This window comes from Gymnogyps californianus, chromosome 9 (genome assembly GCF_018139145.2).
Source record: "Gymnogyps californianus isolate 813 chromosome 9, ASM1813914v2, whole genome shotgun sequence".
NCBI classification, from domain to species: Eukaryota; Metazoa; Chordata; class Aves; order Accipitriformes; family Cathartidae; genus Gymnogyps; species Gymnogyps californianus.
Genome location: NC_059479.1, coordinates 23,359,524 through 23,372,590, shown reverse-complemented (window position 1 = coordinate 23,372,590; position 13,067 = coordinate 23,359,524). Strand labels below are relative to the sequence as shown.

Genomic DNA, 13,067 nt, shown 5'->3' with positions numbered 1-13,067 from the left:
CCCAGGTCTTTGCATATGTATGCATATATATAAATATGTATGTATACATACACATTATATATAGCTTTTTCAGTTGACGTAAGATACTTCAGTAAGAAGCTGTGTATAAAAAGAAATATAAAAGGAAGTTTTATGAAATGCATAAGACAGAAAACTTCAGTCAGTAAGAAAAAAAGAACTTGGGGATGAAAATACAAATAAGGGCTAACCAGACCGTAAAAGCCTTTGTTAGGCTTGTTATCTTATCTTCCATTGCTAGCTGGCAATACAGAGAAAGTATTAAAAAATAAAACCAAAGAAAATATCTCAAACTATACCTACAGAGGAATGGATGGCATCTCTGTCGAAAATCAGGCCTCTGCACACTTGAAATTGAAGTTACACATAAAGGTCAATCTCCAGGTAATAAAACTCAGGTTCTCTTCAAGACTAGCTCAGCAATACACCATTTTCAAGTTTAAAGCACAGGGACAGGTTCTAGCTGTGTTTTCAGCATGCCTGTATTGTAGTAAAGATGTAAAGTGCTTTTTCTCCACTCCATTGATTTGCCCTATAAAAAGAACCGATTGCAATTGCAATTCTTCTCCCCTCCAGTGTAAGCAGCTGCACTCCCCCGGTTCCTTTAAGAGACCCGCAGGAAGCAGGGAGCCTGCAGTAGGCACAGGTTACCCCTTTGCACCCCAGGCTGGGGAAATGAAAGCAAGGAGCATAAAGTTATACTCCACAGATAACGCAGCAGAGAACTGCACTGCACACCAAAGGACTCAGAGTTACATATTTTGATCTACACTAATGTGAAGGTTGCTTTTCTTGATGCGATATCCTGATTGATATCATCTCTAATCCAGAGGCACTTCATTAAGAAGTTGCCAAGAATCAACATTTTGACTGTTTCAGCCTTTAACTGCCAAAGCTGGTTAATTTTTCTGCAAACTGAAGGAAGGACAGTCACTCTGTAGGCAGGTGCAACTTCTTCGATGACTGTTTGAGTCATTTTTGGGTGAGCAGCAGACAAGCTCTCCTGTAGTTTTATACTAACCGGACACATCAGGCTTCTTGGCTTTGTTGTGGCAATCCACCTGGTTACCGATTCCCCCTTCATCTGGTATCATGTTTTAGGATGGAGCTTCTTTTGGGCAGGATGCTTCTGTAAGCAAAGGAACAAGATAGCCTACTTTTCAAAGCTAATTTCTTTTTCAAAGTGTGGACATGAGGAAAGTGGCAGAGGGTGGGATGTGACTTAAAAGCAGATGGAAATGCAGAAGAACAGTTGCTTAGCACCTATAAAAGTCAGGCCCACTTCTTCACAAGATATGTATGTATTTAGGTACCCATATTTAGGCATCCGCATTTGCGTTTTGGCCTCTAAATAACCTAAATCCATCACAGTTTTTTTTGGAATGTGCAGTTGATTAAATAAACAAAGATATTAAAAGGCGTAAGAATCACGCTGCGGTCCTGGCAGCAATCAGCTCTTCGGCACTCGGGGACAGCTTTTGTATTACCTATGCTCCTGTTGGGAGCTTTGCCATCTATTAATGAATGAAAGACAGAGATTAGAAAAAGGCGCTGTAGAAACTTAATTCCACAATGATTTCTCAGCCAGTGGGACAATAAGGGATCAGCCAGCAGCCTTCTTGCCTTTGTCTGAGCAGGAGATGCAAATTAAAGATTGGAGTCAGAGGCAATTATTCAACCTAGACTATTTTATGCGGGCATGTGTATGTTTTGGAATGGGTCTGTAGCATCTATTTGTCTGGGACTGAATCGATACAACACGGCAGGACAGAGACAGACTGCATTTCAGAAATATAAAAAAAAAAAAAAAAGCCTGTAGAAATGCTAGGTTGACAGTCAAGAAGAATGTTCTCAAAAGCACTTGGAAGCTGAAAACATTTCTTTTACATTCTGCTCTATTTCTTACTCAATTAGGAAAACTCACCTGATAAAAGGAGCAAGAAATTACCCTGCTTAATGACACAGATAAGAGAAGAAAACAGAAGCATTTAATTCCCATAAGCATCTCTTGTCTTTGTCTCAGCCTGCTTTTATGCCTGGATTATGCTAACACTATTAATCTTTGTGTCTGTGACTAACTCCTGGGTTTTTATGTTAGTGACCTGATTCTGCACTAACATGCTCCTCCCAGTTTGGTGAAGCTCCCCATGTGATCTATTCTTCCCCCTAAATAAAGTTGAAAAATTTGGCTGGGATCAGTGAGTGCTGCTGAGGTAGCGGGTGTGTGGAGCTATTCCACCCTCCTCGCATCTGCAGCACAAATAACACGCCTGTTCAGCACTATCTGCCTCTCGGTTTTAAAGACCAAGGGGGGACGAGACGGGCCAGTTAGCAAGGTCTCAGGCTACCTCCATGGTCAGGCTTCAGCACAGGCTCCCAGCCTTGCCATTCCCTGATCACTCTCCCCTTTTGAAAGTAGCCCAGCGAGCCGAGGAAGATGTGGCCGGAGAAGGTGAGTGCTGCATGGCTATGATGAATCCTTTGTGTGGAACCGGAGGCTCATTAGAAAGTGGAGGAGGGAGGGGGCAGCGGTCGCAATTTTTTAAATGGACACAGTCAAAAGCTTCCTTTCCTTCCCCATTATGCAAAGGGCACATGTGCCCCTTTCAGAGGGAATCTGCCTAATGAGCTGATTTCCCGACAAAGCTCATTTTCCTGGCGCGGGGCGCAGAGCGCAGCAGCAAAAAGCCCAAACATCGGAAACCGCCTGCTGCAGACGTGCCGTTTGTCCGGCTGGGCAGGCAGGTGCCTTGCCGGGAGCAGCTCAGAGGGCTGCTCCCGCTGCATCCTGCTCCAGCCCTCCGCAGCCTCCCAACCGGGGACACGGCACGGTGCGGTACCCGGCGTGCGGGGCTGGCATGGCACCGGGCGTCGCAGCACCTGGTGTGCGGGGCTGGCACGGCATGGCTGGCACCCGGCGTGCAGGGTCGGCACGGCACGGCACCGCGATACCCAGTGTGCAAGGCTGGCACGGCATAGCACTGCACAGCGCGGTACCAGCACGCAGGCTGGCGTGGCACAGCACCGCACCGGGCAGCGCGGTACCAGCATGCGGGACTGGCACGGCACAGCGCGGAGCAGAGCAGCATCCAGGGCTGCACTGCTCACCCCACTGCCCCTGGCCCAGCCCAGGGCCACTCGCGGCCCCCACTGGGGCTTATCCAGCTCTAGTCAGAGGCATGGCTGTCCTCCCCTGGGTACCAGCAGCTTTCCATGCATACACCCACCACACCCTCACCCTTCACAAACACATATGTAACCTCCTCCCTCATAGCACAAAGGTGCGCCGAACACCCCTACAAACACACTCTCCTCCTGTCACGCGATGTGCATCCTCCTCTCCATCCGCACCGGGGCCCCAGGGACCCCTCACCCTTTCCCACTCATCATGCACCCGCTTCTCCACATGCATATAAGCCCCCCCGTCCCCAGTTACCGACGTTACTTGTCCCCTTTGTTCACCCACAAAAGTAGCACACCCCTTCCTCCCCTCCATACATACCCCTGGTCAGTATGTCTTGCTACCTATGCATGAAGGCTGAACCCCTCAACCCACAACAGGGGGAAGGTGACATGCCTCTCATCCCCTTCCACCCATGGCTAAAGCAGTGCACAGGCACCTGCCATGTAACCCACTGATCTCTAACACATTAACTGATCTGAAATGCATTTCACATAACTTTTCCCATTTGGAATGTGATTTGGAGCTAAAAGGAAAGTCAACGCTGACCAGTAAGCACTGAATGCTTAAAGAAAATCTTTATTCCCTTCTCCCTCCTTGCCTACTCCTTTAGCCTCAGTGCTGGGACCAGCTTACTGCACATCAGTTCTACCCACCCCAGAGACAAGCTACCTGGGCTTTAAGATTGGGAGAGGAGGGCAGTGAGGAGGAAGGAAGGGTGCTTTCCGCTTACCTAGAATTCTCAAATTAGACAGAGACCGTCCCCAGTCCATGCTGTGGGAAAAGAAATGTGATCTTATTCCAAAAATGTGCAGACACAAAGTAGCTGCATCTAAAATGACATTCATCACTCCCCCTCTCGGCCCCCTGCTCCCTCCCACCCTTTAACTTATTACTTTTCTTGCACAATTTTAAAGGTGAAATTCCCTGAGTATTGAATATATTGTAGTCCTAGATTGTAACTATTCATCAAGAACAGGCACACTGGCTGGAAGGAGAAGAGTTTTCTTTTTAAATGAGTTGGATGAATACTTGAATGTTCAAACAATCTTTTGCTCTTTGGCACATTTAAAAAAAAAAGTTATCCCTGCAGGAGTTTCAATCTTGGCAGATTTTAGATCCGAGAGAAAGGCTGCAAAGCGTCCCATCCGTAATTACTTCCCTTGCTAGCAGTAGGGAAGGAGAAAAAAGGAGAGGAGAGACTAAAAAAGGGAGGGGGATACGAAAGCAGATCTCATTTGTTCATCTCCCTTTCAGAACCGATTAGCCCAGAATCAGAACCCTCCTTCACCTGCAAAGAAAATGAGAATTTAATGAAAAGGCCACTGATTGTCTTAAGATCTTATTTTATGAAGGTTCTTAGGTTTTGGTTTTGTTCATTTGAATTCAGCTCTAAAGAGCTTTCAGTTTTCACTTATCCTATAACTCAAGAGAACAATTAAACATCCACTTGTACCTGGACTGGTAAGTACTACTTCTGACTCCAAAAAACACGTAACAGAGCATTAGGACAAACTGATCCTAGAAACAGGCAAATGGAAAAAATTGCTGAGCAAGTTTAAGCATCAGTGTAGGCTAGGGAATTGTTTGCGCTCCAGGATTTGTGTTTTCACAGAATAACATTTAAAATATAGACTAATAGAAAAATTCACAGGCTGCCTCTGTAATCACACAAATTGCCCCTGATTTTGAACGGTGTGTGGGAAGAACAGCATAGAATGTTGTGCAAAAGAAATGAATATGAACTAAATTAGCAAAAAGTTAACCATGAAAGACAATTTCAAAGGGAAAAAAGAATCCACATTTTCTGGGGTACATTTTTTAGCTGATGATATAAGAATGTTCCTTTAGTAGGAAAAACAAAGAATGGCTTATCAGGAAAACCTGCCCTCTGAAAAGAGGAATAGTGTGTGCTGTTTCGAGAAAAACAATCTCATAGTTTTTGAAATGCAGTGAAGCCTATTTCGAAGTGAACATCATGAAGGAACAGATCTGTTCAACTGTTTAGAGAATAGCACTTTGATACAGCACTGTTTTCCAAGTTTAAAAGAGAAAAAAATCCAAACCCTTGCCCAAATATAAGCACGTGAAAGGAATAAGACTCAATGTCTCTTCCTAACATGTTTTATTACAGCATGCCTAAGCCTCAGTCAGCACACCTATGGGGAGCATTTAATATACAGTTTCAAAGCTACCCTAAAAATGTCATACAAGGATTTCATTGATCGGGATGATAAACTTTCCTCACACCACTATATAGACAAGAAGGCTAAAATATGTATCACAGGTACATTTTAGTAACGCTGGTTTAAGGAGGGAATTCGTCAAGCGCTCAGTCTATAGCATGACTTAGGTGTAGTTTGATCCTGGTAACAGGCACCAGCAACTTCCACAAGGATTCGGACTTCGTACAGACAAAAGATAGTATTTGCCAAAACAGGCAGTTACAAGAAGGCTGTAGTCACACCTAAAAAGCTGCTGATGTTTATCAAATCACAGTTATACTAAATTAACATGTTTATACTATCACGAGAAGTCACCAATAAAATCAGTGGGATGAATATCAATTTCAGAGAGAGTCTAAATCTACAACACAACAGGTCTGTTGCTTCAATTACTCTACACTTCAGGGATTACTTAATTAAAATTAAAACCTTAAAAACCAGAATTAGCTCCATATGGGTTGTCTATAAACTAAATGCCCAGGAAAACAGTACATTACATTTATGGTCCACACTAAGCACAGACACCTGCCCACACGAGTTCTTCTGGAACATAAAAGCAGATGTCCTGAGCAGTCACACAGCCTGCAACTTCCATCTGAATCAACGGGAGCTGTTTTGCTCAGCAGCTCTCAATGCAGAGGTAAGATGGTATCAGGTTCTGCTCTAAAATTACTTGGTTTTCTCATATATAGACTGTCCCTCAAAGTTATCCAAGCCCGCTGCAGCTTTAAGGAGAATCAGGATCCCACTAGATATTGTTCCTTTTATAGGAACAACACTGAACTTTCCGTTGGCTTACGGATCTCACCAATGCTGGAATGAGTTATTACAACTGCTTCCAAAACGTGCTGTCTTTTTCTCTTCTTGCATAAGGGAGGAGAAAACCTCAGGTATAATGAAGACAGAACAGGCTGAACAACTGCTAAAAGCAGAATTTTCTTGCTCACTAGGATAAAAATAGTGTAAAGCACTCTGAGAGACTAGGGCTAGAATTTTATACACTTAATTAAAAGATTGACTTGCTTAAATCGTTATCTAAGTTACCAGTTATATCACTGAATGTAATCACAAGGGTTTTACACAAATTAAGTTTCTAAGGATGACAAGGTGTAAAAATCTAATATAGATCATTTTTTCTATTTTGTTTTGAGATTAGCAATACGGAAGACAAAGGCAGAAAGAGGTGGTTTGATTTTAGGCCTTCTCAGATAAATCTATGGTGTTTAACACCTACAAACCCAGTGACACTACAAACATACCTAAAGTGTCGTGCTGTAACAACTCGATGTTTATTATTTAAGCCCATTCCCCTAAAGTACACAGAACCTACTGGGAAGCAGGAAGCCTCGCTGGCTCTCAGCTGAAAGCTGATCAGCACTTTGTAGACTTGAAACCTTAAGATTTCCAAAAGTATTTTAAGCATCCAAAGATAAAGACAGATGTGTACTAGTATGTACATGGGTTTTGAAAATGGCAAAGGTGGTCTTATGTACATATTTAAAATATTCCTAAAATCTGGCCCTTTGTTCTTACACATGAGTTTATAGAAGATAGAGTGAAAAATAAGTAGCAAGGCTAAAACATCTCATACGTGCTTTTTGAAGCCTTTCCTGCCTTCTCTCCTTCTCCCATTCCTTCCTCCTTTCCCTCCCTCCTCCTTGTCCCTTTTTTCATTTGCTCTCACTCCCACTCTGGCTTTCATCTGCAATTTTGTGCACAAGTGTATTAGTAGATGTCTTGCTACACTGGCTCTGGAGGAGGAGAAAAGAATCATTTACACATCAGGCTTACAACATGATGGATACATTTCATACAAAAATTTTTACATCAAAAAGATGCAAATTTAGAAAAAGGAGGCACATTCTTCCGTAATGCAATAAAAACGGAAGGGACAATTTGAAAGGCAGCAGGGAAATTTACAAGCAAGCTGAAGGCAGCAAGCCAGCAAGCAAGCCTGAAACTATATTAAAAAGCAAATAGATATTTAAGATGATAGAAACACTGGAAGTAATTCAACATTGGAAAATGCACAGTGTACGTATGGATGAGTACATGAGAGAGACACACACAAAGATAGAAACCAAAGATTCTCCTACTACTGAAATCGAAGAGCTTTTTTATATTAATGCACAAGGAGCAGGTTTATATTTTCAGGTCAGTCGTCTTTACTTTGGAAAGGTGTTTTTGTGTTCATCTGAGAACAGCATTATACATTTTCCTCACTTGCTGCTGGTTTATATGTCCTTATCAACCATTTTTACTCAATCAGTATCATCAGGAAGGCAAAGGAAGTTTGAGTTAGCCTAAGGGTCAGGTATGTACAATCAGCTTCCTATTAAAACAACAAAACTGCAGTAGCTCACGTATAATTTCTGGCCTTCATCCTTCCGATGAAGCTGAAGATTTCAGACATTCACCAAACTCGGTCCTTCCTTTAACTGAGACAGAGAGTCAGAAAACAGAGTCGTCCTAACAATAAAAAAACCAACAAACCATAGCCAATTAAAACTTCATACAAGTCTGGTCTCCCACCTGGCATTTTAACTTTTTAATTTACTTATTAAGGATTCAATGCAAATCATCGTTACTCTTTGTAATATAACACTCATAACGTCATTATTACCAAGCCACTAGCAAAGAGAGGCAAGTTTTGCCCTTATAAAAAGGGAGGAGTCTCAGTGAAATCAAAAAGCTGTTGATCAACATTCTTATCTCTTTTCAGTAATTCAGTATTTGACAGATGCCAATAACCTGAATTAATATTTGAGACACTGATTTTTGTTACTGTAATTTCCTTTGTTCCTCTCATATAAATTGCATCCAACCTGCTCCTACTTTCCACCCTCAAAAACTACACAAAACCTCAAAAATACATTTGTCTCTACTTTGTTGGAGTACTCTACTTAGAGGCACAGAGGTCAAGCTTGAAGAACAAAAGGAAAGACAATGCCTCTCCTAAGGATATTACAAAACAAGGAGCAGATTTTGTCCTCCCCATCTTATACTGAGTTGTACTTTAAACATTAGAGTACTTAAACAGAAATAGATGAAAACATGAGCCACGGTAGCAAAGTCCATCTCTAGGTAAGGACATGTACTACATCAATAGCCTATGCTTATGTAAGTATCAAAGTGGAACATTACTATTTCATTAAAAGGTTTAGAAATGTATTCAGCCTACAGATATTCTAATATGCTTTCATGAAAAGTTTCTTCCAACAAATCAGTGTTTCCAGACCAAAAAAAAAAAAAAAAATCACTCAAATTATTTTTGTAAATACCCGAACCTTTCTAATATATTTTATTAAATGTTAATGGGAAGTAAATGTGTGCAGTCCTGAGATACTAGTTGGCATGTTCGTAATGCTCAGACAAAATATACTGAAGACTTATGACTCACACAAAACCAACAAAACAATGTAAGAATAATTTATTCTCTACTGTTTGAATTAAATTAGAGCATGGACAATGAAGAATGTTTTGGGGTTTTTTAATGGAAACTTTCCTCATGAGAATGTGTTGACGTTGAAACTTCAGTAGATGGAACCTGACTCAACTTGAAATGTGTGCTTTGTGCGTGTGTATGAGTGTATACTTAATACAGTGATTACAGATAACATGAACAGTCTTCTTGAAATTTAAGCAGAGTACTAGAGGTCCAACTCTTTCTCAAAAACTGAAATCTCAGTAGGATGTTGCAATACGAGCTGATCCTAAGACATTTACCTCTACTACTACTGTGGTCTCACCAGTCCTGAGTAGAGGTGAATAATCCCTTCCCTCAACTGGCTGACAACACTCTAATGCAGGCGAGGATGCCACTGGACTTTACAAGAGCACCATGCTGGCTCACGTTGAGCCTGGTGCCCACCAGGACCCCCAGGTCCTTTTCTGCAAAGCTTCTTTCCAGCCAGTTGGCCCCCAGCATGTACTTGTGCATGAGGCTGCTCCTCTCCAGGGGCAGATCTTTACATTTCCCCTTGTTGCACTTTATGAGGTTCCTCTCTGTCCACTTCTCCAGCCTGTTGAGGGCCCTCTGAATGGCAGCACAACTATCTGGTTTAGCAGCCACTCCTCCTAGATTTGTATCATTTGCAAACCTGCTGAGTGTGCACTCTATCTCATCATCTAAGTCATCAATGACGATACTGAACAGCACTGGCCCCAATAACAACCCCTAGGGTACTCCACTACTGACTTGCCTCCAAGTGGACTTTGTGCTGCTGATCTCAACCCTTTGAGACCAGCAGCTCAGCCAGTTTTAAATCCACCTCACTGTCCATTTATCCAGTCCATATTTCATCAGTTTGTCTATGAAATAGTCTGGGAGACAGTGTAAAAAGCCTCTCCAAAGTCAAGATAAACAGCATCCACCGCTCTCCTTCATCCACTGGGCTAATCATTTCATTGTAGAATAATACCAGGTTGGTCAAGGTTATTTTCCCTTTCATACATCCATGCTGACTACACCCAATTACCTTCTTGTCCTTAATATGTTTGGAAATGGTTTCCAAGATTTGCTATGTTACCTTCCCAAGGGACTGAAGTGAGGCTGATCAGCCTGTACTTCCCCAGATACTCCTCCTTGCCCTTCGTGAAGATAGGAATGAAATTTACTTGCTTCCAGTCCTCTGAAGTCCACCATGACCTTTAAAAACTTATTGAGAACAGCCTTGCAATGACACCATCCAGCTTCCTCAGCACTTCATGGGTGTATCCCAACAGCTCCCATGGGTTTGTGAATGTTCAGTAGTTTCTTTAAGCATTCCCTAACTCGATACTCTCGTATCAAGGGTAAGTCCTCACTGTGCCACACTCTTCTACTGGTCTTAGGGGGCTCGGATTGCTGAGGGCAAATCTGACCAGTAAAGACCCAAGTGAAGAAGGTATTGAGCGCTTTGGCCTCTTCTACGTCCTTGGTCATCACGTCCCCTGCCCCATTCAGGTCCACATTTGCCCTAGCCTTTCTTTTGCTGCAGATATACCTATAGAAGCCCTTCCTGTTCCATTTATGTTCCTTGCAATACTCATCTCCCAATGGGCTTTGGCTTTCCTAATCCCATCCCTGCATGCTCAGCGTCACTCTATTCCTCCTGGGTCACCTGTCCGTGACCTGCATGCTTCCTGCATGCTTCCTTTTTATGTTTGTCAGGAGCTCCTCGTTCATCCATGCAGACCTCCTGCCACCATCACTTGTTTTCCTGCACATTGGGATGGACCATTCCTGAGTTTGGAGGAGGCGATCCCTGGAAATCAACCAGATCTCCTGGACCCCTCTCCTCTCCAAGAGTGTCCTACATGACAGTCTTCCAAGCAGGTTCCTGAAAAGGCCAAGGTCTGCTCTCTTGAGCTTCCATGGCAGCACTCTGGTTGTGTGAGCCATGTCTGTGATCCCAGTGAGATCATCACCTTGCAACTTCATGAAGGCCTCTAATTCCTCCTCTTGTTTCTTCTCCACACTCCATGCATTAGTGTGCAGGCACTTCAGATCGACACCCAGTCATGTTGATTCCCAGGAAAAAGCAAGAGCTTCTCCCATAAACCTTCTTCTTGGCACTTGCTTATTTCTGTGCAGACATTTGAGGTGGGCCCCCTTCAGCAGTGTTTTGCAATTTTTGAGGTTTCTCTCATCCACATCACCCTGCACCCTTTGCTTGCCAACCTGGTTCACCAATTCATTCACAAGCAACAGGAAGAAGCAGTCTTTGCCCTCAAGAAGCTTAAAAGCAAGGCAGACTAGAAAGTGGCGGTAGCATTGCCGTATTACCCACAGACACTGAGGGGTTTGGTCATAGTCACTCAAGAGTCTGCAGCAGAGCCATGAACAGAACCCTCAGACATTGTTTTGAAGGGCAGGGATTTGTCCATAAAAGCAGTCTCCTTCTCCCAAAATGCAGCTGAAGCACAAGCAGTACTTTGCAGACTTAAGATTTTAAAAGCATTCCTGTTTTGGTTTTGAAAATACACATACCTGAACTGATGGTGAAATGGAGTTACAAATAACACCCACTCACCTTCTTGGAACAGTACCGTACAGTACCAGATGCCTAATGATTTTATATCTTATATTTTATATTCCCCATAGGAATCTGATAGCTGTGGATACAGATGAGATGAGATACAGGTTCAGGCAAGTATGACAAGATCTGATTTTCATTAGTGCTGAGACATTCCACCCTCCTGGACTTTCACGTGGGTGGTGGACACTTAGCTACTCCATAAATCAGAAGGGCATTTCTCAGTTTCTTAAGTTCTTTTATTGCAGTTTCTTTCTTTAGGCTACTTGAGAAAAATGTTGAATACATAGCCAAGTAGCACTACAATATTCTGTTGTCATAACCTCCTGATATACGACTTGCCAGTAGTGCAACACGTAGACATTCATCAAAGATGCGGTATGTTGCACTTGTTCCCTTATGTGAAATGAACTTTCAATCAGCTTTACAAACACATATTTTTTTTGTCCTAAACTACAGTAAAATCTGGCTCTTAAACTTTCTTTAAAATCAACACTTATTTTTGACTATGTGAACATATTGTTCCAAACTGGCAAGAACTGCTCATTTACATCTTAACATCAACAGAATGCTAATCTATAGTAAACAGTCTTTATTACAAACAAGGACGTGCTGTTAATTAGTAAGAGAGACCCTCAGTTCTCTGCTAGCCTGAGTGGGACGAACCACAGATTTCTATAAAGAGGATGAATTACAATTGCATCCTATCAAACAGAGCATCTCCGAACCAATAGTCATGCTGCAAGATCTCTGAAACCTAATTTTGGCCTCAAAGCATCTGGGAGTAGGGTGGAGGGGGTTTAGAGCAATCTGTTATTTGAAATAAATAGCTCTGAAAGTGCTTACAGCTCCTCAAAGTAAAATATCCCGGGGCCAGATCCTACTGTCCTCAGTGGAAGCAGAAATCAGTAAGAGCAGACCAGCCCTGTTCCTCGTCAGATTTAACTCTAAGATGAGATTTGGAACAGGAGAGGGAAGGGGGAGGGCAGACCAGCTCTTCACCTTTTCCAGACCAGCTCTTAACTTCAGAACTGCTCAGATGAGTCAATTTTTTAGGATTTGTCACACACAGCACGTATCAAAGCCAAATGACTTACATGTATTTGAAATTCTATCAGAATTAGGAAAGAGTAAGGGTTTTAAATTCTAGATTACAGCTCACTGCCTTTAGGGGAGCTCACCTCTTAAATAATCCTGTGTCATTTTTCACCCAGGTCATTTTTCCAGATTCCAGATTTGCAATCAGTGAGGACATCTCCTAAACTCCAGTATAACGAGGACAAAAACCCCAAATCAAAATCCTCTCCAGACAAGCCAAGTCTGAGAGCAAATATCAAAGAAGAGGGGAAAATAAAAACCCTTCGTTAACATGAGAGCTCCTGTTTTGTAGCTGATTTTGTTAATGCCTATGATGTTAGCAAAACCAAGCCTGCCCCTCAGTAAAAAAATATGCCTTTGATTTCACTCTCTTCTGGGAATATTTGGGGGAAGAAAAAAAAACCTCTCACTGAACAAATTCATAAGGTATAAACTACACTTGTTGCAGTGCTTGTTTTTCTTTTAAGCCTGAGGATAAGCCCTGCCACCACAATGTTACTGGAAAATTGATTTGATTTTCTTCAATTA

At 42.4% G+C, this 13,067-nt stretch overlaps 1 protein-coding gene across 1 annotated transcript in view; it reads right to left on the bottom strand.

Annotated features, from left to right (window-relative positions):
- Window positions 1–951: 951 nt before the first annotated feature.
- C9H8orf48 (chromosome 9 C8orf48 homolog) overlaps window positions 952–13,067 on the bottom strand; it is a 34,322-nt gene continuing 22,206 nt past the window's right edge. The window contains 1 exon segment of the mRNA XM_050901689.1: window positions 952–1,147. Within this exon segment, the coding sequence (XP_050757646.1) occupies window positions 1,099–1,147 (49 nt within the window). The 3' untranslated portion in view covers window positions 952–1,098.